Source organism: Meleagris gallopavo, chromosome 2 (genome assembly GCF_905368555.1).
Source record: "Meleagris gallopavo chromosome 2, MGAL_WU_HG_1.1, whole genome shotgun sequence".
NCBI lineage: Eukaryota > Metazoa > Chordata > Aves > Galliformes > Phasianidae > Meleagris > Meleagris gallopavo.
The window spans coordinates 19,186,698-19,213,159 of NC_139405.1; the positions used below are offsets into that span (position 1 = coordinate 19,186,698).

The following is a 26,462-nucleotide window of genomic DNA, read 5'->3' on the forward strand; positions in this document are numbered from 1 at the left end:
TGCTAGAAGGGAGAGTTTTGTCAAGTGTAACTTATTTGCACTATTGAAAAGAGCCTGTAATATTTGATATTGCATATTCAAAATATAGTTCTATTTTATTCTTGAATTAATCCATAGCACCAAATGTTGTTTGCTTATGTTGCCTTCCACTAGAAATGTGATAAACTAATATCTTACCTAAAGATGAACTGAGTCAATTCAAAGAATTCAGGTAGTGTGGAAAAGTCCCACAATAGGAATGAGGAATCTTTCATCAGGATTCAAGGATCACAGTGGATCATAGAACATTGTAGAAAGTAACTTCAGAAACTTTAAGCTTAAGTATTGTAACTATAAAATCTGGCTATAAGTAGTTTCATGTGGGAATTTTTGTAACTAGTACGCTTTCACCTTGGATGAGAGCTAACTCTTCCACCCCTACAGTTTTTTCCTCCTCTAAACCTAGTTTAGTCAAAGATCGGGATAAGCTAGGGAAAACTGGTGTAGGGCAAGTGGGTCTGCATCACTTAGTTCATTCAGAGTTGAAGACTTTTGTAAAGATTAGGACTCAAATCATGCTTATTGGAGCTATCTTGATTGGTGCAATTAGTACTATTTTATGATTGGGCAGATGACCTCTGTTTTAATAGTAAGCTGAATCATTCTTTTTGAATATGAAATGTTGTGCCAGCTTCCCGGAATTATGTGCAAGTTTTCTGTTCAATTGATTACCTTCCTTAAGATACTTAGATGCAGGAAGAACTTAAAAATGTTCCCAAATGTTTGATGGCACTTATGTCACCTTTTTTATTGAACATTTAAATCTTGCCAACAGCATCTCTTCTAATAAATCTCACTAGAGTTAGAATTTTAAAATACAAAAATAAGTTCAAAATGTATTTTGTTTTGAGTTGGTTGAATACCCTGGGTTGCCACTAGATGTTATTGATGTGTACAAGTTATTTCCCGAAGAAAAGTTTCAAAACTGGTTGCCAGGCTGGGATATTTTATTATTTAATTTAAGAATATATTTAACAAAAAAAGGATAATAAAATCCAAAGTTTAATTTTGAGTGAATTGACTTAATTAAAACCTCAGACTATTTAAAAAAAAAAAAAAAATCTAAATCAATGCAAGTGTTGCCAATACTTTATTTCAAAAAAATGAGTCTCGCTGTTCGTTTTGACCATCTTTTATCCTCATTTCTGACTAGTTTTACACTGTGGTTTCTACATATATATTCAGTACCCCCTTAGTCATCTCTGCAGTTTTATCCACTGTGCTTATTACTACACATAATACATGCATATCCTTGTCTTGTTTGCATATAACATAGGTTCATGTCAGTATAGTCTTAAATTCTTTTTTGTAACATCTTTTTAAACCTGTTTCTAGTATCTGACACCTATACAATTTAAACTTGTCAGGAGGTATATGTACAGCAGTGCTACTGCTGAAACTTTAGTAAGCAAATACCACAGATGGGAATTGGCAGCAAATGAAATGCAAATTTAATAACTCACTTGGTAGCTGTGCCTAGAATCATACCACAACCAACTTGAAGGACAAGCACTGTATTGAGCAAGTTGTGTTATTTACACAACCACTAGGATGTCTTTGAGCCTCAAACAAAGCAGAGAATATCAAACATCCATTGTTCTGACAAAATACTTTGGAACTACCAAGCAGATACATATTGTGTGCCATGAAAACCATGAGACTTTTATATTCATTTTAATAATCGGAAAAGCCAAACAAAACAGCAGTGATACGTCATCTTGCTAGATTAATGGGTAGCAGGCACAAGCAACATTCTATTTCTAGAAGACAGGTTTTGCCATTTTTATGAATTAGCTTTCTTGTATTACAGGTTTAAATTAATATCTCAGAATCACAGAATTGTAGGGGTTGGAAGGGAGCTCTAGAGATGGAGTTCAACCCCCCAAGATAAAGGTCTATTAGATCTTATAAGAGTCTACTGCAGTTTTCCATTATGTAGGGTTTAATGTCATACGGAGAGAACCTTGAAAGATTCATACCGAAAAAGAGAGATTTGACAGTCAGATAAGTACAGTTTATTCTTTAAATCTAAGTTAGTGGTTGATGACTTAACATAATATATTCACGAGCTTTTGATGCAATACACCTTTGGTATCTGCATTATGTTCAAAATGTTGAAGTGCAACACTACTTTATCTTAGTGTTGATATCCTGATGTGGGACCACTATTAACTCTAACATGCTTGACCATCTCTTTTAAAATGTATGAGTAGAATTCCCACTTCTGGTTTCTCACACATCCCTATTAGAACCTACTTGTTTCCATTTCTTCTGTAATGGAACTCATGAATTATTTACATTTGATATTTGAAGACAAGACGAAGGAAAAGCCTGAGAGTATCTTACTAACAAAATGTACGTTTATTGTGATATATTTTAAATTTATTTTATTTCTACATCATTTTGCTTAGGGGGAAATATAGAAAAGATATTTTAAGCCTGAATTGAGCTTGATCTTAAAAGTGCCCAATGAAATGTTGATTTCTGAGCTTCCCGCTTGCTTCTCCTGTTATCTAGCATTGGAGACAACAGTTATATTTATGTGTTACAAGTTCAGACAGCAGAGAAAATGGCTAATACAGAGAAATTTATAAAACTGGCCAATCATACAAGCTTGCAGGGTAGAACAGTTAGATACAGACAGGCAAGCTCGAGAAAGCCCTGTCATCCACGTACAGAAGTCAACAATGAAACTAGCCAAGTTTGTGTCTGAGGCTCTTCTAAAACCTTTTCCTCACAGTTTTATTACTTGTGGGAGCAACCTTCACCTGAAATAGAAATTAGTTTGTGGGCACTCATTCTTCCATTACTACATAATCTAAAAGGTGAGTGTTCAAATGTGTAAATTTCATAACTGTTGTTGTTTAGCAATCTGTATACATTTTGAATGTTATTTTATTCCAGTCTTACCAAAATATAAATCATAATTTTCCGATACCCGGATTTTTTTCTTCGTGTAGGAACTTCTTAAGTATGCTGCAATCAACATTCTTTACTACCCAATTTTCCTATTAGTTTGTTGTCCTGAAAATTGATTGGTTTGTTAGGCTTTTGTAATCTGTAATATAACTCATTGAACACCACATTAAAAAAAAATAATAGTAATTGTGCGAATGAAGCTTGACTGGATCAAGACTTTCAGACTATGCAGAACTGAGGTACTAAAATAGGAAACTCTTCTGCAGCAGAAAGATGAAGGTGTGTTATCCCTGCAGTTCAGTTTGATCTACCTCTGTGACTGCTAGTCTTAACCACTTTCTCAGCTATTGGAAGTACAGTGATGTAGAAACTATACAAAAGGAAGAAAGAGACTGAATTATTTACTGTAAGATAACACTGTGGGCTATAGGCAGTGATGCTTTCTGTTCAGTTTCAGTGGTAGGCCATTTGTTTTTCATTTAGTTGTAATAAATTTCACTAAAATCTGTTTCTCTTCTGAAACAGAGATGACGTTACTTGCAATTTGTATACTAGTCAGAATATTTTAATCTACTTTTTGATAATATCTGAAATCTAACATTAGCATGTCTAAATATATTCATTGCTGTGTAGATTAATGGAACTGATGACAGAATTGAGTTTTAATGAACAAGTAAAATGAAAAGACCTTAAAACAAATTATTTAGCTAGAAGTTCCATTTGTATGGTTTGTGTTTCAGGCTAATCATTAGGGCTTACTGTAGGTCAGCATGTCATATCCCAGTGGTGTCTGGTGAGATGGAGGGTTATCTCATATGTCAGCCAGATATCCCTGTGAACCGTTTTGAGCAGTCAAGATAATAGGACTGAATTCTGAAATGAGGTAGAATTCTGAAATGGGGTACAATTCAGAACGAGAGCTGGAAATATACGATGCCACATGTGAGCACAGTGCTGTTGCTTATAAAGACAGTCACCTTTTGGCATGAATAGTGACTTATGTTTGACAATAGTCCCTCAAGGCTGGGTGCAGTGAAAATGGGGAAAGATGGCAAATCAAGTACATATTCCTGCTGAGAAGAAAGATGAAGGAAAAAACTGACTTCCTTATCGAGATGCTATTTTTTTTGTGTGTGTTTGTATTTCAAATCAAATTACATACTAGTTTTTCATTGGAATACTGATATTGAATGATAGCGTAGTGAATGTTTTTTACCATTGATTTTGACTGCCTTTACTCTTTGCTGTTGTGTTGGCCAAAATTGTTATTTTGTTTTTGGTCAAAACAGCAACCAGAAAAAGTTCAATATTTTTTCTTAATTGTAGTATAATTTTTACATTGCTGATGATATTTTGTGATAATGCTGTGTGAGAGTAGATGCACTTTCTTACTTCTCAGGTTGTTGGGGTTTTGTTTGTTTGCTTTTTATGTTGTATTTTAAGTTTATAAATAAGGAAAAGGCCAAATCTATTGCATATTTTGGAAAGGAGGAATTTTGTAGTCTCTGCTTTCATGTCATCTCAGATGGTATAACCTGATTTCTAATTGCACATCTAAATCAAATTAGTGATATCATAATTGGAGTAGTTAATCATCTTTTATATAAGGAAAATAAATTATAAACGACTTCATTTTTGTGTTTATTTTCAGCTTTATAGCAGACAGTATATTCTGCTGAATTCCATTATCAGTGTTGGGAAAACAAACTTTTGCATGCCTATATTTACAGTACTTAATTTGAAAAATCGTAAGAGCGCCAAGACCGAATGTATTTTTTTTTTTTTCCTGCTGCCTATCTATGCATGACTTGCCTTTTATTTTTAGTTGTTTAGGTAAATGTAGGTCAATTACCTGGCGCTGATGAGCGAATTCTGCTAGCATTTCTTCACACACTTGATACCGTGGCTGTAACTGATAGCAAAAGCTTAGTGACTTATGTAGCTTTTGGTCAGCCAGTAGAGGCCACTCATAGCTTGCTCCTGAAGCTGGACGGTGATTTGAAAATAGGGTTTTGTTGTGTGCTTGAGTTTTCTAATTCGCTCCGAGTAAGCTTAACCTGCCATGAGCTGTTGTAACATGACTTGTAGCTGAAAAGGGTTCTGCTTATGAGTAGTTCTGCTTATGAGTAGTTCTGCTTGCGTGTGTTTAATATTGACTTTTTTGTTTCCTCTAATAAGTCTTATCATATTGAGAATAAAAATCATCTTTAGTAGTGTACTTCAAGCAGTCTTAAAGCAAATGCATTTTTTTAATATCTTTTGTTGGTACAATTTTTACTGTCACTATATTACATTACTCTCATGAAGTAAGGAGAAACTACCACAATTTAGATTTCGGGGCTACTATCCTAATCGCTGTGCTCTGCTCTTCTGTCTGTATCACCATACAGGTAACTTCACTTACTGATAACAGTTTTACATAAAACACATTGTTTCAGCATTTTAGATCATTTGTAACTATTAAGGATCAAGTCCTTGCACTACTGAAGTCAAAATCCTGTTGGTTTAGTGAAGCTGACTTTGCCCTAGAATACGTTTTATCTATAGATAGCTAAAATGCAATAAAGATTTTTTCATACACAATATGAACCTCAACATTTTAGTGGTAGCTTTTTCTATTAAGGGAAGTTTGTTTTAATTTAAATATAATTAGTTGAATTCTAGATGTTTTTTTCAAAAAATTTTGGCAATGTTTTGTTGTCATACTTAATTTTTCTTTTCCCACTGTATAAAATTGACTATATGGTGTTTATGCGGTCCTGAAGCTTATAGGTGTCTCATACCACGAGCTGGTTTAAATTAAAGAAAAAAGTAAACCTTCAGTTTTGTTTATTTTTCGTTTATCAGTGGAACCTTAGTACTTAATTCAGCTCCTTTCTTGTGCACTAGGACTTCTAAACCAACTCTAGAAAACCATGCAATTTTTCTACATGAATAAAGAATCTGAACAATTGAGTGACTGTTGTTTCCCTGTGCATAAACATTGCAATTGATTTTGCTAATAGTGATTTAGCAGATTAAGATAAGCCATAGCTTCTTTTTGCCCTAGATGGCAGTTTTGCAAAGATAAATTTCTTTGCATTACCAATTATGAATATTATAGTCATAACCATTCAGTTTTATATAAAGATCTGTAATTACGCATTATAATTTTAATTTTTTGAATATTGTGTGTCTGCTCAGTAAAATTGAAGCTTTCTAGGTTATGTAAGAAAAACCTGAGTGGTGTACTCTGGTTGTATCTGTTCATGTAGTTCATATTCTCATATAAATTAATGGAAAAATGTATTTGTCTTTTATTTATTTTAAAACTGAAAATCCGTCAAGTGCTTTTTCTTGGATTTTCAATGCTTATTAAATTCCAGATTATGTATTTTGAGTAAGCTGGAAACTTAAACTTGTTTCCATAAGTACGGCTGTAGGTAAACAACCAATTTTAGTCCAGAAAATAGCTTTTGCTTCTGTCAACATGTTGTTTATTTTCTCCCTGAGATAAAAAGTTCAGTTTTCTGATATTTGTACCAAGATAAAGTCTATAAACAAGATTAATATAGTGTGGAAAAGGTTGTCAGCAGCCCTGGCAAAGGAAATAAGTTGCCTGTACACAGAACATACTGTAAACTGAATAAAAGTGTCAGGTCCACCATGAGATAATGTGATCATGAACCTCTAACAAAGCATGACATAGGCACAGTCGGCTTTTCTTATAGCCATAGTGTAGAAAATGGATTACTATATTCCTGGGGTACCCACTGGAATAGCATGAAAACTTCATTTTGAGATTAATGCAGGATGTAACTCTTGAGAGCCAAGCAACATGTTTACCTATTTTGTTAAAGTAACAGCTTAGTTATTAACCTTAACATTTAGAAATTATATATTTAAGTATTTGATTGTATTTTTAGGTCTGTCTTTGTGAACTGGTGTTTCTTGCTCTCAATTAATAGATGAATAACAGTGTAAAAGTTGTCTGAACTTTGGTCACTGATTTACTGCTGTCATGTGGTTATGTACAGCCTCAGTAACTCTAGTAAAACAGTAAACTGCAAAAGCCAGTAAAGGACTAGGTGTGCTGTTCTCCATGTGTGTTCTGTGCTGAAGAGAATCCTTGAGATACTAAAATTACGTAGTCACCCTCATTTCTCTGGGGATTTTAATGCATGCGAAGCTAGCACCACCAGCCAGAAGAGTGGCAAATTTCAGGGGTCCCTTTTTTTAGGCCCCTTGTTACTTTTAAGGTCAAAGAAACAGAGTAGTGTCAAGTACTTAAATCTTCGGGCTTTCAAATTGCTTCATAAGTGTTCTTTCAAAGTTTTCTAGATTTTGGAGCTCCATGTTTTTTCTCTATCATAAGATGAGATGTTTTTCTTTAAAAGTTAAACACGTTGTTATTTAAATAAATCGTAGGCTGTTTTTATTTGTGAACCCTGTGCTTATTTTCTTTTGGCAAGTCTGAGCCACATAACCATATTATTGGTGAATTTTGTTGCCTCCTTTCAAAACTGACAATGTCTGACTTCTTTCCCACTTCTGACTGCAGAGCTAACTCTAATGAACTAAAAGTCAGTTCCTGCATTCCCTCCAGCAGGATTGTTTGCCTTCTGCTTTGTTTTTTCCAAGCATCAGTTTCATTGGGTGGTCCCTTATTCTTCTTTTGCCTGTCTACACGTGCAGACAAATTAGTTCTATTAAGGAGATTATAAAAATAAAGCTGATTGCATATTTGAATAATACCAGAATATTATCATCTGCACATTACAGGAAAATTCTACGTGTGCTGTCATGAATTCTTATGATTACTCTTAATTTAAGTCTATTAAGTCATTTTTATTTCAGTGCATGTGAAGGGCTAGACAAAAACTATACAAGATAGTATGGTAAAAATCATTTTCTTTGCTTTTTTTCTTGCATCAACTTGAGTTTCAAGATTTGTGTGTCAGGGTTTCAAAGACTGAGTAGATTTTTATTTTTTTTTAATGCTGAATGTGATTTTCAAACCATCTTTCAGTTTTTCAGAGTAAGCACTTCACAGACTTTCAAAAAGTAATGTGGGCCTCAGATATCTATAAATATCTCACATCCAATCAGAATTAGGCCCAAAGGATTTTAGTAAACCCTATACAGTACCTTTCTGCACTCAGTTTTTAATTTAAAAATGCAGATATTGCTAATTGCATTTTCAAAATTGAGACAGTACGCTAGATACAGCATTCAGTACATGCAATATGCTTCCTTAATAAACAGTCTCTGTGCTCATATTCTGCTCGATAATTCAAAGAAAATGTTTTTTTCCCCACTTTTCTACCACAGATAACTCCAGGACCAGGTGGTAGCAGAAAGACAATTCACTTGTCCCAGGATTCTCTTCACCATGAGTGAGTATCAGTACTGGACTTAGAAATATTTTTACTTTTGTTTGTGTTACAGTAGTATCTCTTCCCTAAAGCCATGTTTTGCAACTGTACAAATGCGATAAAGGAACCTCAGCTCAGCTACATGATGTTATTTATTTAATAGTAACATTTATAATCCTTTGTAATTCATTTTATGTTTCGTAATGAAACACACAGTTCAATACTTTGTAAATGTGTTTTTATTAACCTACTAAGTGTATGCTCTTCTAAAAAGCAACACTCTTTAGTGTTCTAAAATAGGATAGATATCAAATGTAACAGGATGTTACATTTAAAAAGACATGCTGTGTTTTTTTTCAAAAGTAAACAATTTCAGAAATGCCTCATTTGAATAATTGAAAATAAAAAAGCATCACTTTCTTGAATCTTAAACATTGTGTGTCAGGTGAAAAAAAAAGATTATCATGATTTTTATGAAAATACGTTAATTGTTTGGACACACACAAATAAAGAATGTCATTCAGCTTATTAAGCTACTCCAGTGTGCAATTAATGTGAACTGCTGTTCTGTCCAGCTGACAACATTAGTTGTATTCTTTCTTAATTTCTTTTGAGTGATTACAACAATAAGGTAACTTTTCTATAATTTTCAAATCATACGTTTGAAAGTTGAACTGCTCAGTGCAGCTGTTTAACAACTTTTCTGTCCAGTTTATAGCAATGTCTACTAATTTATAAGTTGAAGTATACTTGTAACTTTCTTGCTGTCATTTCATTTTTTATAACTTTCACACTTATCCTTTAATTATCTGGAAAGTAGAAAAAGGATTTAGCAGTATATAGGTTTCCGGTACAACTGGTATTGTATGATAATTCCTTATAATATGGGAATGAGAAAATGGACTGATCATCAGCAAAGAGCTTTCAGATTTGGGACTTAATAATTTACGTATGTTGCTCTGAAAGTAATACCTCCTATTAATTTTCATAGATATAACAGATTCAGAGAGCACAATAATGCTATGTGGTAGTACAAATTCACATCTACAATACGGTGATGTTCAACATTTTCACTGCCATTACCTTTTCATATAATAAAACCCTGCATGCTGCACTCATCAATACCTGCACCAGTGGAGGTGGCCTACTGTTGCCGTCACCACTGCTGAAACATACCACTCACTGAGCTCACATACACTATTTGGTCTCCGTCAGTGTTCAGCAAGCACTGATGAATGTCAGTGGGTGCCTTTTTTTCCGCATGGCAGAACTTAGTGATGCACCTTTACTTCGTATGCACTTGCATGTCAACTGCCATTGTATCATGTATCAGAGTGCCCTTGCACTGCCATCAGTCACATGGCAATAAAAATATTTGTGGGATGGTTCAACCTCTACTGCAGTACCACCACCATCTGTATGTGATGTTGTGATACAACATAATAAAATCAGGGACTTTTGGAGCAGCCTTCATTGCTCAGACAGTACCATGGACTTCACTTCCTCTCAAAATATGGTAGTTAAACTTAACATTTTAGCATCATTATGTAGGTGCTCCAGTGTGCTGTGCAGAAAAAGTGGAAATAAACTATTATATTTAATAACTTTAGAAAAAGTGCAACAGTTATAATTGCAGATATATTCCAAGCAATAACTCCTTAGAATAAGGCTGCTAATAGTCGAAATTGTGTAATTGTGTGTAGGTGAGTTCACTAATTCTACTGACCTTGAATTTCACTTTATATTCAAACTCAGACCTCGGTTTGTGAGGTAGTACAGTAACAATTACCAAATAGTCCACAGTACTTAAAAATCTTTCCAGCTATAATCATTAAAAAATAACACGTCAGGATTAAATATCAGATTGCTTTTATTTATAGCATGTGCATTATAGTATATTAAAATATTATCATTTTTATATTATTTTACCTTCTCTGACAAAATATAATTACCTATAAATCCAGTGGCTACTGAGAAGTGAAATTTGTAGTGTATTCTTTCAGAACTGTAGCAGACCGAGAGTTCAATAAAAATATCCCATTAAAATAAAGCGTAGCCAACGGCTGTATTTTCCTGGCAGATAATAAAATACCCAAAAGCACGCACAGGCTGGTCATATGACAGCATGTGCTTTGTTAGTTATATTGTTAAACCTGTCTTTTCTTCTTCTCCCACAGCCATTGGTTTAGCCCTGGGGCTAGGAAGGAACATAGCCAGGTAAGAACTGTTTTGATCAAAACCAGTTTACTTGAGATGTGTTAAGGAATTTAACTACCTCTGTGCCAGAGGCAGCAGGCTAATATTTAAAGAAATGATTGACAAAGCAGCTATAATTTCATATTTCCTTGCAAAAAAATTTATGAACAGCAACTCCTTTCAAAAAAATCCTTCCCTTAAAAATTTTGAGTTAGTAACTTAATTTCAGTTGAGTTTCCTTGAGTTTTGGCAGATTAAAGGAAAAAGTCTCTTGTTTTGTTGCATTTTTGTTTTAGTGAGGAAAGATTTTGTTACTCATAAAATCTCTAAATATTATTTTTCTTAAAATGCAGTAAAACAAAATTTATTTCCTGATTTTTGTGAATGGAGCATAAGAATGATAAGAGCGGGCAGGCTTCTGCAGGATGTTTTTCATTTCAATTTTTCTTACTTTCATTGTTTAAAAAGATCACAGCAGTAGCAGAAAAAGAGCTGTTAAACTTGCTTTGTATCCAGTCAAGCAAAGAGTGCCACAATACAGATATTAGTTAGGATAAACTATAGGTGTATCTACTGCCTCTATGGTATAGTTCTTAAGATGCTCAAGCCTGGAAATATACTCAAGGGAATGTGAAGGCATGTCTATTTTTGGTTAGAGACATAACACATAATTCTTTAGCTTGTTTTCAGACATGGAGGAATATTTTTCCTTATGGACGGTTATAAGATCCAAAGAGAGCATGCTGTCCAAGAACTTTCAACTATGAAAATATATCTGGTTTTGTATGCTTAATATCAAATACTAAGTAAAAGTAACTGAATAAATCAGTGATGCATCAAAGTTTAAGACAACAGTTCCGCAGTTCATTTTTCAGTTGGTAAAAATTGTTATAAGACAGTAGATGTAATTAGATCTGTACCATGTCACTTGTGTGCTTACAAATTTAACTAGATTTGAGACTCAGAAAGAAATAAGGTGCATAGAATCTTTTGAAAGGTTCATCATAGGGTGATCCATCATGACTACTTGTAACTCTAGAAAGTCAAAGCTTAAATCAACTGGTTCCTTTTCCTGTGCCCCCCAATTCTTTTGAACTCCATAGCAAAGCTGAGTCTATTTTACCTGCTAAAAACTGTTGGAGTGGAAAAAGGTGCATACTACAGTTTTAACTATCAATTGAGAACTTCTGTAATCTTACACTAAGCTGACTGACTTTTAACATCTAAACAGACAGCTTTATATGATTCACTTTTAACTCATATCATTTGGAAATGTGTTTCTTAGTAGAAGAATCCCAATAGAACAGCATTTTAACAATGAGCATGATTCATCTTACAGAATCATAGAATCGTAAGGTTGGAAACGACCTGCAAGATCATCTAGTCCAACCGTCCTCCCATTACCCACTGCTACCACAAGCACTAAACCGTATCTTGCAGCTCCTCATCCAGACTTAATCATGATAAAAGATTCCCTTGGGGTATCTTTGTCCTATTCCTGAAATTTTGATGCTATAAGTAGCAAAATGTACTAGATTAAAATGAATTTGTGTAATTATTTTTGAGTGTTTTTTTTTAATATATTGGTTGTCTTACAGTGTAATCTTTTCTCGGATAACTGTAGCTATGAATTAATTTTAAATTCTTCATGTTTATTTTGCATTTCCTAAGGGCTGCAGTTTCAGAGATTATCTTAAATTCACTCTGTTCTTAACTTAGACTGTTAATGAATTCTGAAGTTAAGCTAGTGTCAAATAATACATGTGCTTCTGGGGTATCACGTTTGGTTTTGTTGGTTTTTTTTTGTTGGCTTTTTTTGTTGTTGTTGTTAAACCAGCGTAAGAAATGAGAGAGTCTATAGAATTCCCATTGAAGTTGTGAAGATCCATACTGTATAACTGTAGGTTATGCAGGCTAAATACTTTCTAATTTAATTCCTGAAATTAAAATTGTTACATTAGAAAATAAGTAATTGAAATCTGTCTGGTGATCTGTATTTTCATAAGATATTATTTCAGTTTACTTTTCAGCCAGAGTATTGATAATGATAGAAATGTTGTCTTTATCTCATCATGAGATAAATACACACTATATAATAATCATAGTGGTAAGAATTGTGGCTATATTTAAATGGAATTTGCAAGTGCCCTGATTTGCTGACCATAAGAAAATGGAAAAAAACTAACTTGCAATAATGTATCAGACAGAATAAGATCTCTTTACAGATCCTTTGATTGCCTTTTGAAATAAAAGCGCGTTTATTTACTGCATGTGAAAATTTAATAACTGAAATGACAAGGAGCAGTCTTTATGCAAGAAGGTGGCAGTAAAAATTTAGGGAAAAATTAAGCATAATTTTTAGATAGGTGTAATTTTTTTGAGTTCATGCTCATGCACAGGATGAAGGTATAGTTGACCAAGTCGTAATATTCAAGGATTTCCAGTGGACTTTCAAGTTTGTTCTATACTTTGTTCAACATATGAATAGCTCTAAAAAATGTTTCTATTTTTTACATACTGTTGAGTTTTAGTTTCACTACTACAACTTTTTAACAGCATTTCATTACCCATCTTGACAAATACCAAAATGCTGGAAATACAATTCTGAACTTTGGAGATGATCGTAACAAAAAGTCTTCTGTTGTTTGTCTAAAAAGGAGTTAATCAAAATTTGTCCCAGAACTTAAGACATTACTACAGTTAAGTAGCTCCTTCATTATCCCTGCTTCACAACTATGTTGGGAAGCTTTAATGTTTTTTGTTGCTTCTGCAGCTTTCAAATTATTTAAAAACAAACAAACAAACAAAAAACTCCTGGGGCTTAGATAAATTTGTAACTGCTTCGTACTTGCTTAGCTACAAGCATCAACCTGAATATATTTTTTTCATAATTTAAGTCTCCCCAACACTTTTGATTTTAAAATTTAAAAATTTGGGTATGGAAATTGTGGGAAAAGTCTAGAGATAAGTAAAATAAAACATTATGACTGACTTTGTAATGTGCCTTTAGAATGCTTATTTTTTCATTTTCAATTAACTGGGAATTTATAATAAGGTGTGTGTTTGTGAATGTATCTTGCGCTCTTAGTTATTACCATAAAATGTTATTAGGCATCCATCAGTTTTAGACTCCAGGGTGAAAACATTATTGAAGGATTACTCAAAAGTCAGGAAAGAATAACATTTTTAAAAGACAAATAGAGGCATTGCATGTGAAACTATTCTAAGCAATTTTTTGAATATCTTCAGCTCTTGCGAGACAACCGGTCGGACAGAGGACACAAGAAGAACAGCTCTGTAAAAACAGCTAGCAGGTAAGTTTGGGTTAGCAGCCATCTTTACAACTGTTAATGCAGTTGTTGATTTATTAATTCTCAACTTTTTAATATAAATTTTATATATATTTTGGGGTATTTTCAGTGGTATTTCCATGCTTGTGATTTACTTTAAACTGTCTCTTTTGTAAAACCTAATCTTTGCTGGCACAGATTTTATCGGTGTCTGTATCCAACTATACTTAATAAACTCAATCTCTTTAATAAACATGAGAATTAAATGGATACTGAAGCAAGGTTTATGCTTCTGGCATCCAAGTTAATTGTTGAAAATGTATGAAATTAACATTATGCATGCTAACTTTTGAAATCAAGAAGTCAACATAAATACCTTAACACTTCAATTGTTCTTAAGTCATGTTTCAACAACAAGAGTCTCACTGTGAAAACTAATCGTACACATCTAGTTCTATCCTCCAGCTTGTTTCCTCCCCCTCAAAATAACACGTTAAATACTGAACTGATGGGCGTTAGTCTAGAAGTCTGTTCCTAGAGGGGTTTTTGTGCACGTTACCTGCTGAATCAGTCTGGTCTGACAAAAGAATTCTTATAGCTAGTATTTCTTCAAATCTGAGAAAACTGTGGGAAAAGTACTGCGTACTTTTCAGAATTGTAATCTTGTTATGTAAACATCATGTCCTGAAATTATTTTGAAAAGTTATCATAGATCTGTATCATTGTAAAATACTGGGTTTGTGTGAGACAGTACACCTGTCTTTCAAGTATTTGCATTGTAGTACATACGTGATCACCCTGAAACAAGTTTTTCACATTATTAAGTAATTGCTTTGATGAATAACTGGAAAGTGAGATCAATACTTCCTTCAAAAATAAGCATACTAAATATGAACCTATGTCATTGTATTCAAACTTTGCTTAGACAGTATTTAAAATGCTGGTCGAACAAATGCTCGTCATTCATCTTCAGAAATGATGGCTTTGCCTATTTCACCTTTTATTTTTTAAGCAAAGATATCTAAAAAGTTTTGCATACATTTTCTAGCAAATATTTTTTATCACGTTGTATTTTTGCTTAGAGTATTGGTTTGAGTCCATGTTAGATAAGAATTTTCACTGTAAGTGCTATCAAGCTGTTTACTTGAAACTGAGAGTAAGTGGATGTTAAGAAGCAGGATTATATTTAAAGTCCTTTAAGGACCATTTTTATGCGCTAGCACCCTGGAACAGTATCTGAGGAATTCAGAATCATAACTTTCACGTTCATTTTTTCTGGTCAGTGAAGTTCTCTCAAAATGATTGATCTCTTCTAACCGCTTCTGTAGGTAATTTTTTTTTACTTTTTTAAAATGACATTAAATACAAGGAGTGGTCTTCAACCTCTCTTCACGTCCAAATCAGCAGTAGGTTTGTAGACTGTATTTCCAAATAAATACTTGGCAGGACTGTGTAAAAGCAATGCAGGTCTGAAGACTGTTGTTTTCTCTAAAATATGTGTAGTTTTATTAAACTAAGACTTCCATAAACTATTATTGCAGATATACATAGTACCAGGGTATGTTATCATACTATAGTATGTTTAAAAATAGCAAGATCATGTGCTGGGCTGTCATCACGTTATTTCACAATAATTATTTGTGGTTTTGCAGAAAAATAGGAAGTTTTCTCTGCCTACTGTAGAACCTTCATTGTCAGTTCTTGAGAATGAGTGGAAAATAAGTTCTTAGACTTTTATGGTAATTATTATTATTATTATTTTTTTTTTTTTTTTTACAATGTGACAACTCTTAGAATATCAAGTAAGTATTTGTAAGCTGTACTTTGAACAAATTTTAACAGGATTGCCACAGCTGAACTGTTGCAAGTAAGAATTTGATTTGCACTATGTGCAGTCCTTTTTTCTGTTAGGCTGATAACATTCCTGGGGCCTACTTTTCTTCCTACAAATTTTAGTGTTCTTTATTGTAACATTTCACTTTTTTTATCAAAAGCAGTTCTCATCAAAATAGATTTTTCTTCATGTATATAGGAACAGCATGTGACAAATACATATTTGATATCATCATATCTTCATAATATCTACCCTCATTCAATTCATGGCTGTCTGTCTTCTATTATAAATTAAATTCATAGTGTCATGTGATGTGGGTGGTAACCCTGCCCATGGCTGAGAGTTGGAAATAGACAATCTTTAATGTTCATTCTAACTAAGGCGCATTCTATGATTCTAAGAAATGTAAGATTTATTTAAGGTTAATATTGAAGATTGCTGGTGTTAAAACTTATAAATTGTTGTTTCTGCTGTAAGGGTTAAACTTACTTTCATCACTCAATACAGAGAAAACATTTTTACTTAACAAAGTACTTATAAAAATTACTGTTTTAATGGCACATATTATGTACAGTTATTAAAATGGTGATCTCAGCCTAATTATAAATATGCAATTTCATCATATGGAATATTAAAATAGAAGTCTGTCATTTGTGTATGCACAGATGCTTTAGAACACAAAACAAAGAAAAAAAACAAAAACAGCAATGAAAATAACAAAAAAAAACACCACTACAAGATACCAGTGCCAAGAGATAATACCAGAACAAATTTTAGATCCTTTCAGAATCAAGTATCCTTGAAGTGAATGTTTCTTGATTGTACCGCTCTCTGTTCATGTGCAGTTATCTGCATTCTTTTGCTAAACACAGGTGTTTACTCACACCTGAGAGTCTGAAGCATTCTAAAACTGACCATAATTAGTTTGTATTTTAGACTATTTAAACTAATTGATGCATTGAATGTAATTTGGATGAGTACACAACAGGTAAGCATTGTAACTTTACACTGAATTGCTATTCAGCTGTTGGATGTGGTGGTAGAATAACAACAGTAAGTAAGGATTGGAAATTCTTTAGAATTATAGTACTTACCTAGAAAATAGTTCAATTTGATTCTCTTACTGCAAGATTTAATTTCTCCATCTATTTCTTTATATAGTTTTCACATAACTGTATTTTTAGTGGTGAACTTTATCTTTTTATTTGTGTTTGTGAAAACGTTTACTCTTTATATGCGTTTAAGATAGTTGCATACACACGTTTTTTATGCTTACTTGGATTGTTCCTTACCCCTTTTCGGTGACTGAACACACTTCTTGTCTCAGCAAGTAGACAAATGTAAGGACCTGCATTGTGTTAGGTTGGTGACTTGTGGAATAATTTACCGGGTAAATACATCAAAAAGGTGTGGAGTTCTAAACACTGCAGTGGCTTAAAACTTTCTATCCATAATGGAGTATTGCTTATACTTTATGGGTAAGATTTACCATACTAGATTGCTTGTATTCGTTTTGTTCTCAAACTCAATAATTATAAGCTAATTTTATGCAAATTAATAGCAAGCTTTATTATTGGAAGGATCTTTTGATTGTTGAGAACTGTTAATAATGCTATTGAGAAACAGAATGTTAGGAAGGGATAGTCCTGCACGACAAAACATAGAAACTGGATAAGTTAAACGATTCTGATACAATTCAACATGTGATCTTCTGTATTTGTGTATTTGTAATACAAATATTTATTTATGTCACCTTTACAAGTAAACTCTTCTGTCACTGATTACTGAAATTGTATAAACAGTGCTACATATTTCTGGTTTAAAGCCGTGTGTTTATTCCTCCTACTTAGCCTTGAAAAAATTATGTTTATATTATCTCTTCCCATTAGGATGGGGAACTATTTCCTCCCAAATCCCATTACACTGCTTGAAGGTGTTAATTTTCCCAGCCGCTTGTTTTATGCTATAGTCTTTTGCCAGTAAAGTAGGTTTTTTGTTTTTATTTTTTTAATACGCTTTGGGCAAAACCAGCCTGGTTAGCTCAACTCACCTATTTAAATTAAATTGGCTGGGTTTGTACTAGGGAGTGCTCACATGATTTCTTCCCCCAGCAGAGCTGTGGAGATGATAATCTCTAGCAGATGTGTGATAACAAATAGCTTGGGATAGTAATGTCTTCATCTGGTGCAGTTGTTAGCAGACCAAATGTCTGTCTATAGCCTGAGGCTGCGGGCAAACAATTGAACATGATTGAGTTATGGCAAGTTAACAAGTTGTTGCTTGGCAGCTGAGCTGCCATAGCTGAGCATTTGCCCTTTGTTTGCATGCTCCCAGCATGAGGTGAAACACATTTTCTTAAGTCACCTTTGTAAAATTTTAGAAAAAGAAGTTGTACCTAAGGAAGATTCCCCAGTGCGAAGTACATTCATTTGGTCGGCTGTTGAGACAGAGTTGAACCATATTTTGCTGAGCTACTACATCATTGTTCTTAACAAGTAATATATTGCTAAGTATTTAGAGCACCTCTGTCACACAACTATCTGAGTGTCTTAATTTTTTAAGTATTTGTCTTCACAATATCCTGTAAAGCTAGGAGGTGCTGCTATATTCTCATTTGACAGAATAACCAGAATGCTTAAGTAAGTTAAAGTTTTACTTTTCGTTATGCAGTCAACACTGTAACTACTTATTTATGCTGTAATCTAGAAACAACATTTCAGATTGGGAAACCACTACTGCTAAATAAGTTAAACTCATATAATTGTTTCCTTTACTATGCATAATGGTCTTGTGCATTATTTCTTTTTACAATGTGCCCATGTTAAATATCTATTTTATCTTCATATTTATTTTTTCTTATTGTACTGTAAGAATTTATGGCACACGCATGGATGGAGAAACTGAAAAGAGCGTCCAAACTGCTGCTGTATGCAATTTCTTTGGTTGGTCTTGACAACTCCATGTTGGCTTTCCACACTCAAATGCTCCCCCAGTGATCGTTAAAAGGAAAAAAAAAAACACAAACTATTTGTAGTTCTTATACAGTTCAGTCTTGGCTTGAACAAAGTCTTACAAAAGTGATTTCAAAGTTGTATAGAATTATTCAAGTTAGGATTAAACGAGGTAGCTGATGCAGTGCTAACAATCTTGTCAATATAGCTTAGGATGAACTAGTTATCCACTTCTCGTGGCTGCAAAGTAGATCATAACATGAGGTAGAACCTTGATGTTTACTTAAAAATCAGTAGAGGCATCTACTTAGCCATTATTCCAGTGAGGAAGAAAGACTGTGCCATTCTTCTAATGGCCACTTGTTGCTGTTCTCTTCTGAGTTGTCAAGAAGGCTTTAAAGCATGTTCTTGCAGTGGCAAACAACATAGACTGAAATACAGGTTTCTCCACATGAGAGACCTTAATGGAAGAGGGCTATGGAAATAGTTCAAGTGTTATGTGAAGGAAATGTCAGATTATACTAAATAACAATGAATGTCAGTTAAGAAAATATTATGATTATAACTTCCCTCGGTTTTCTGCAAATTCTTCGCTTTTTTGCCTAGGTTGCTCTCCATCCAGATTAAATTTATGCCCTGTGTTAGTAAAAGGTATCATCTCTGAAGTATGTATGTTTGTGATTTATTTATTTATTTATTATGACTAACAGTATTCTCTTAAAAAAAGTTTCTAGACGAAAAGTAGCATCAAAGCTGAAGAGAGGTTTTCAAAAGAGTGTTTTTTTCCTCTGGATAGCAATATGAATTTCAGCCTTTCCCAGTTTGGAAGGGAGACCCCTATTTGTATGTTTGTATAGCACTTGTTCAGTTTCATCTGATGATACAAAGACAGTGTGTTCTTTTTCACAGATGTGACAAATAGAATTACAGCTGCTCTTTATTTGATCTTCTAAAGAAACAAAGATGTGCAAGTATTCTATCTGCTCCCTCTTTCCCACCGTGTCATCTGTTGTTTGGGAAAGAGTCCTAATTTGCAGCAGATACAAAACTATTTGTCGTCTTGCAGGTTTGCCAGAAATAAATGAAACCATTAATTACTACATTTTTTGAGCAGCTGTTAATAGATTGGGATAAGAAAACTGTACATTAGACTACTGGTTAATTACAAGTACTGTAATTGTTTAATGTGGCTTTTGTGGAATGAAATTACAATACCAGAGGAGGTAAATTCAGCCAGTTTTTTGAAAATTATACATGAAAATGTGCATATAGATGCATTGCAGTAAAACTGAGGAATGCATAACTGGTTTACTGCCTTGTTCATTTTTGCCATCACATAAATACTCCTAACAAAAATATTTTAAAAGGTAATGTTTAAACATTTTAATTTAAGTGTACAACTATTAAAGGTAATAAGTTAATACATTATAACCCCAGAGCTAATCAATCATGCAGGAGATTCAGATAAAATATTAAAATCCAAATGTGTTTACATCATTAGAAATTAACAACTAAGCAGTTTTATCTCGTCTTTGGAGTGCCATGAAGCACTAACTCTACGCTTATGATTGGTGCTTAATAATATTTGCAGTTCCAGATTAAATTATGTGAATGTTTGAGGACACATTGCTTTCTTCGCTTGTCATCACCCTCAGGGACAATGTTATTTCATCAGTTTGCAATTTTTCCTCTTTGAGAAGAGATGGTGCCATTTTGAAAGAGGGCAATTCCTGATCTAGTTTTCTATACAATGACCTTATTTTTAAGGTCATAAGAAGACTTGCGTATGCAGAAAGGGGGGAGAGCAGTTCAGTTGTTATTTCAAAGGGTAGCTAGTATGTTCTGCTTTGGAGAAAAATTATTTTAAGGAAATATTTAAGATTCTATATTTATTCTTGGATAAAGTATCCATTGACAAAATTAATTTTAGTCACTATCTTTAAAGCGTAATATTATTTTTAACTCAACTCCTCCAACTTTGTTTTGAAAAATACATTCTTTCATTGCATCTGCAATGTAAAGCTAAGTTTTAACTAAAAAAACACAAACAGAATTTCATTATTGTTGTACTAAAAGCTAATATAGTTTACGATGTTGTACATAAATAAGCTTCTAAATAAAGGTGAAAAAAAAAAACCCTTTAAAATTCCAATAATACATGAGTATACTAACTGTCAAGTTAATAATAAATTAATTAGTCCTTATTTAAAAAAAAATAAATAAACAGGATAACAGAGAACCCCCAGAACTGGTTCTGTACTTCTGGGTCTTCCTGATACAGTCTAGACTGAATATTATCCTGTATGAATTGATAGCAAGTTTCTCGGTTTCATATAACTGAATTTCAGCATGATATGCTTGTTTCTCACACCCACTTTTAGCTATGCTTTTCTTTTGTAGTTGCCAGATTGAAGCTTACTCTAGTTTGTGCTCCAGAACTTGATCTGGAGTTCCCTTAATTTTTTAGTCTGTTGTTAAACAACTTTGCAATCACAACAGGCCTTTTTGCTTTCTGTTTTTCTACCACTCATTTGTCACGGCATTTGTTTCTGCGTAGTCATAAAATTACTTGTACTGGGGACGTTATTTGTACTAGGATGATCTAAAAATTCAGATCCTCTCTGTCTTTACACCATGCAGAGGCATGAAAGCTGTTCTCCTTGAACATAAGGATGAGTAGTTATGTATGGAAGAAAGGTGGGATTGCATTTTTCTGTTCTTTTAGAACAAGTGAGTAGCTTGTTTCATATTATGTAGAATTTTCTTTATTTTCTTTGATGTTTCAAAATCGTGGTCATTTATTATAATAACACATTTCACCCTCTGTGGAAAAATGTCATTCAAGAACTGTCCTAGCCAAAAGAAAGGACAGTAACCAGTGTACTGTTTTTGGATTTGGGAGTTTGTGTTGTCAAGGCTTTTTGAAGTGTTAGTATCATCAGTTAATAGAGAAGAGAGAACATCAGTCAATGACTTTTTAGCTTTTTCTTATCTGCACTTCTTTGATATCGGAAATTCAAATTTTGCATAACTCCTACACGTGCAGATACCTTGTACTTAGTGAGGATTCATAACAGCTTAATATTCAGTCTCAGCTTTGGTGAATTTTTTTCCCCCTCTCTTTCTTCATACACATGGCTGTATCTCATTTTCTCAGAACATTATTATTATTTGAATTACTTAACCAGAAAATGAGATTGTTTCAAGAATTGTTTGTCAAGCACACTGTTAAAAATGTGGAAGTGAAAAGACTAAGGGGAATGATTTAGAAGTCCGGTTGTAGAGTTATTTTCTTGGAGCCAGTTGAAAGACAGTAGGCTAAAGAATGATGAAAAGCTTCTAGATCACCGATCTAGATCTAGACCTGAATGATCAATTGAAAATCGTTACGTTGTGCTGACTGTTTACTTGCAAGAATTGAACTGTTAGTCTCTTAGTGGAGCAAATGCATTTCATTTGGCTGTGCTTTCTCATTTTCTCATAGTAGAGGCAAAGTACGGAACCAATATCACAGTTTACTAACTTTATCAAAGTCCAACCTTACAAACATTTCTCTTTTTCCGTTATTAAACTATGTTAGATATTTGTCATATATATATTTTTACACTGTTGCTTCTTGTTTTCAGCCTGCACAAAAAGAAAATTTTGAAAGTGGGACTAATTTTTGCAATGATTTTAACCTATCCCTACATGAGTATAATCTAAAACTATCTAAGTCTGAGTATAATCCAGTACTGTATTTGCAAGGCCTTTCGACAAGTTGCATTTGTCCTGTACTGACTATATTTAGTGAATGTCATGCTCAGTAAACAAATATGTATTCAGAAATATCTGTAATGAACAGTGTGGCTGACTAAGCTATCCAGTCCTTACGTGGAAATAGCTGCTCAAGGCCATGGTTATTGCTCAGGTCAAAAAGATGCTTTTGAAATCATTTCAGACTAGATGAGGATCCATATATTGTAGATATTAATGATATTGTCAAAAGATGAAAAAGGAACAAAAGAATGTTTGCTTTAGAATTTGTGAAACAATATTGTCCTATAACAGAATGGTATTATTCATGGAACCTCTTTTCTGTCTATATTACATAATCACACAAAGATGAGCATTACCTATTTTTATCAGATGTTTTGTGATTAAAAGTCATAATGGAAAATATGTATTCAAAACTATTTTGAAATATTCTGCTATAAATATTCATTCCTAAAAACATGAAATCATGTCATTTGTGAAAAAAAGCTGTAGTTTTAGCAATTTAATTTTTGACAGAAGTAGATTTTTTAGTTCTGTTCCATCAGTGTTCCTTGGTGACTTGTTTGTACACTAAGATATTGGGTTAGATTTGCCTTTGTGTAATTCATATACTTTTGATCAATTCCAACTCATGCCCAATTATATTACACTAAATTAACATAATTCAACAGATGTTGATATTTAAATGTTTTCTGGCATTCACATCTTGGACAGCTGTCTTAGAGCTTGGGGAAAAGGCAAACATTTAGAGTTAAATGCTGAACATATGCTTAAATTACTAATTAGAAACAAGAAAAAACAATGCATTATCCTTTCTGAGGGCAGTAGGCCTCTAATACAGAAAAAAATTTAGAGACTCTTGATTTGCAAATATAGTATGAGTGACTTGAGATTAGGTGTCTCTGTTTGTAGCAGTGTGAAATTTTATTTTTCATAGTATTTGTTTTACCTGTATAGACTTTCAGATCTTGCACTACTTCTACATTTGAATGACCCTTAGAAATGCTGAAGAGGTAACACAAAGGAAGGTACATAAAGGTATATATAAAGGTATATAAAGGTATATATAAAGAAGTAACACAAAAGAAGGTATATAAAGGAAGTGTGTGTGTGTATGTGTGTATATATATATGTGTGTGTGTGTGTGTGTATATACAGTATTTGGATGAGATAAGTTGACGTGGGCTGGAGGAAAACTGTATTTTTCTTAATAATGATAGTATTTCTATAGGACTTTCAATAAAACAGGTATGTTATCCGAATGTTGAATGTTATGTTGTGAACAGATTGGCTTAATATGAAAGGAATTTGACATGCACTGTTTTATCACAGCTGTTTTAAATTTTGTAAAAGGACAAAGTGCGTAGCTTTTGTGGTTAATATAATATTTATTCACACTTGTGGAGGCAGATGCTGCAATCTGTTGTATGGATGATGTCATTCTTTAAACAAGTTTAAAGAAAAGCTTCAATGTTTGCAAAGGAAGTAGAGAAATCAAATGTGGAACTGATTTCATGTGAATGATGTCTGAGAAAAATGATACCAAGTAGAAATCTGTATTTATCTTCATAACCATTAAAAATTAATGTTTATGCTACATATGAATTATATTTCCATATTGTTTTGTCAGTTCTTTAGCACTGAATGAAGAGTTACTGTAAAAACTTTTAGCATATTTTGTAGACAACGTTAATTTGCAGCAGTCTTCATTTAGCACTCATAGCCAAGAAGGAAATCCATTTAATACTGTTAACGCTCTATTGTTCAGAAGGTACGAGGGCAAGCAGTATTCTTTCTACAATCTCCAGAATGTTAACTTGAGGAAATACATATAAATTTGTGAATGATTTCACCTATTAAAAACAAAATCAGGAGATTTTTAAGTTTTTAATTTCCAGGAATCAGTCTCCTAGTGCTAAATATTGTCAGTTTCTAAAAAGTCCATGAAATCCTTTTGATTTACTGGGTGAGTATGATAGAAGTAGTGGTACACCCTCATGTCTACCACTACTATCTGTCTATCTGATATGATCTCAGCATCGTGTTGTCAAAGGGTTTTGTTTTTTTTTCTGCATGGAAAATTTAAGTGAAGAATCTCTCACCAACAGTGCAGCTATCACAGCAGCTTTGGAAAACAGTGGGAGCTGTTCTAACACTTAATGCTCACGTTGCCCAGATTGTCACCAGGCACACACACATGATGTTTCTGTGAAAAATAACAAAATAGGTTGTAGACATTGATTTGATTTGAAGTAAGGTAAATTTGCACTGAGTGACATTTATCTGTTTTTCTTACCAAGATGTTACTGGATTGTTTTTTCAAGATTGCTGCATTACATTATACTGAGATCTGGAGTCTTGATCTTCATTGTTAAATCCATTATTCGGTTCGTTCTTATTTGGTGTCATCTAATCCACAGAGATGACCTCAGAGTAGTGTCCTGCACATCAGCTTGAACTGCACGTGCGTTGTGCATATTTAGAGAGTGAGGGGGTGTAGAAACATTCTTGGGAATGGGCAAAAAGACATCCATATGTACAATTGTTTATAAATGTTACCAAAGGTTTACAGTTCTCTGGCCATTTGCATGGAAGCCAGAGCTTGTGTCCATGTTTGGACACTCAGTCAAAAGAAATTGTAGAAGTTTGTGTTCATCATAATTTGATTGGAAGTTTAGTAAAACGTACATAGTAGTTTTTAATTCTGTTTAACTCTAAAGTTATCCTAAACTGTTCTGTGGATTCAGGTGGTCTTGAAGCCATTGCTAGTCATTTGTGGAGAGTTAGAAGGGTATAGTAGGAGTTAAAAATACATCCTGCTTTCTATTTAAGCAGTGCTAATGAATGTGCTTCTATTGGCAACTGCATACAACAGTGTCTGCGTTTTGAGCCGTGTAATAAAAACAAGAATCCGTAGTACGGGTCCAGTATGTGTATGAATTTGAGAACCTTTTCTGTGATATTGTTATCATCACTCAGATGATGCTTGGATTTTGTAAAGTTGAGTTACACAATGCACTTCATTTTATTGACTTTCTTCTGTTACGCAATTTTGAATTCTGTTGCTTTTTTTAATCTTTATGCTAATGTGAATGTTATTTCACATACTATCTACTTAATTTCAGCTTATAAGGAATTGTCAAAGCATTTGAAGTGTAATGTGAATCATGGTCCTCACTGCATTCTGTCTTCAGTTATATCTATATTCATATCTATTGCTTATCTATATTTTAAGACTGAGAAATGACAGTGGCAATTACATTTCCACTTGAAAATAATTCTTTCAAGTCTCTTCTAGACTGCAAACCCGTCAACTCTTGCTTTATTTTAATCTCTTCTCAAGGAATTTTGCTTATAAACTTTTGTCAAGCTTCTACAGTAGCTAAGGCATTCTGATGATAAAATTGAAGAGTTCTACAGCCATCTGCAGGAATTCATTGATACTGTGGCAGAATGATGTGACACTGTTTACAGTGGATTTGTTCCTCAGGTGTGAGAGAGATGTTGGTTGGAATATAATGGATATACATGTATTGATCATTGCAGGTTCACCTAATTACAGTATAGAAATCAGTCTTCTTGAAAACATTATTCTGTTATAGTAGCCTCCAGCATAGGATTTTCCGAATCAAGAGTACAGATATTAAATAAATGTTGTTAAACAAAAAATGCACGCTCTCCAACATCTGACTTTGTTAGTCATCAGTACTTTTATACATTTTTAACATCAAGCATAAAAGCATAATCTCCATTACTTACAAGTTATTGTAGCAATGTTGCAGTGTAGTAAGGTAAACGGTTTGACAGTAAATATACTGAATGTCAATGAAGTTAAACACATTAATAACAGCCTTCATTGCTTCTTTCTGAAGAGACAATAGAGTAATTATTGGATTAGTTGGTTTTTGTGTTTTTATTCTGTTGTTTTTGTTTTTTTTTAATTGGGGAGAGCATTGAGTTTGGGATTGTTGTTGTAGTTGTTTGTTTTAGGGGTTGTGGGGGTTTTGTTTGTTTTTTGTTTGTTTGTTTTTTATTCCTGGAATGATTGTGATTACAGTAACATGTAATAAATCAGTGAGCTAAAAGTCATTTGGGGGAGTGTCAACTAACCAGTTCATCATGT

General features: G+C 33.4%; 1 protein-coding gene across 3 annotated transcripts in view; it reads left to right on the plus strand.

Annotated features, from left to right (window-relative positions):
- Window positions 1-26,462, plus strand: part of GPATCH2 (G-patch domain containing 2) — a 104,421-nt gene that overhangs the window by 57,057 nt on the left and 20,902 nt on the right. For all 3 annotated transcript variants that reach the window (XM_010706699.4, XM_085219217.1, XM_085219216.1), the window contains exons 6-8: window positions 8,269-8,333; window positions 10,490-10,529; window positions 13,758-13,822. In XM_010706699.4, coding sequence (XP_010705001.2) covers window positions 8,269-8,333; window positions 10,490-10,529; window positions 13,758-13,822 — 170 coding nt within the window. The remainder of the gene's footprint in view (window positions 1-8,268; window positions 8,334-10,489; window positions 10,530-13,757; window positions 13,823-26,462) is intronic.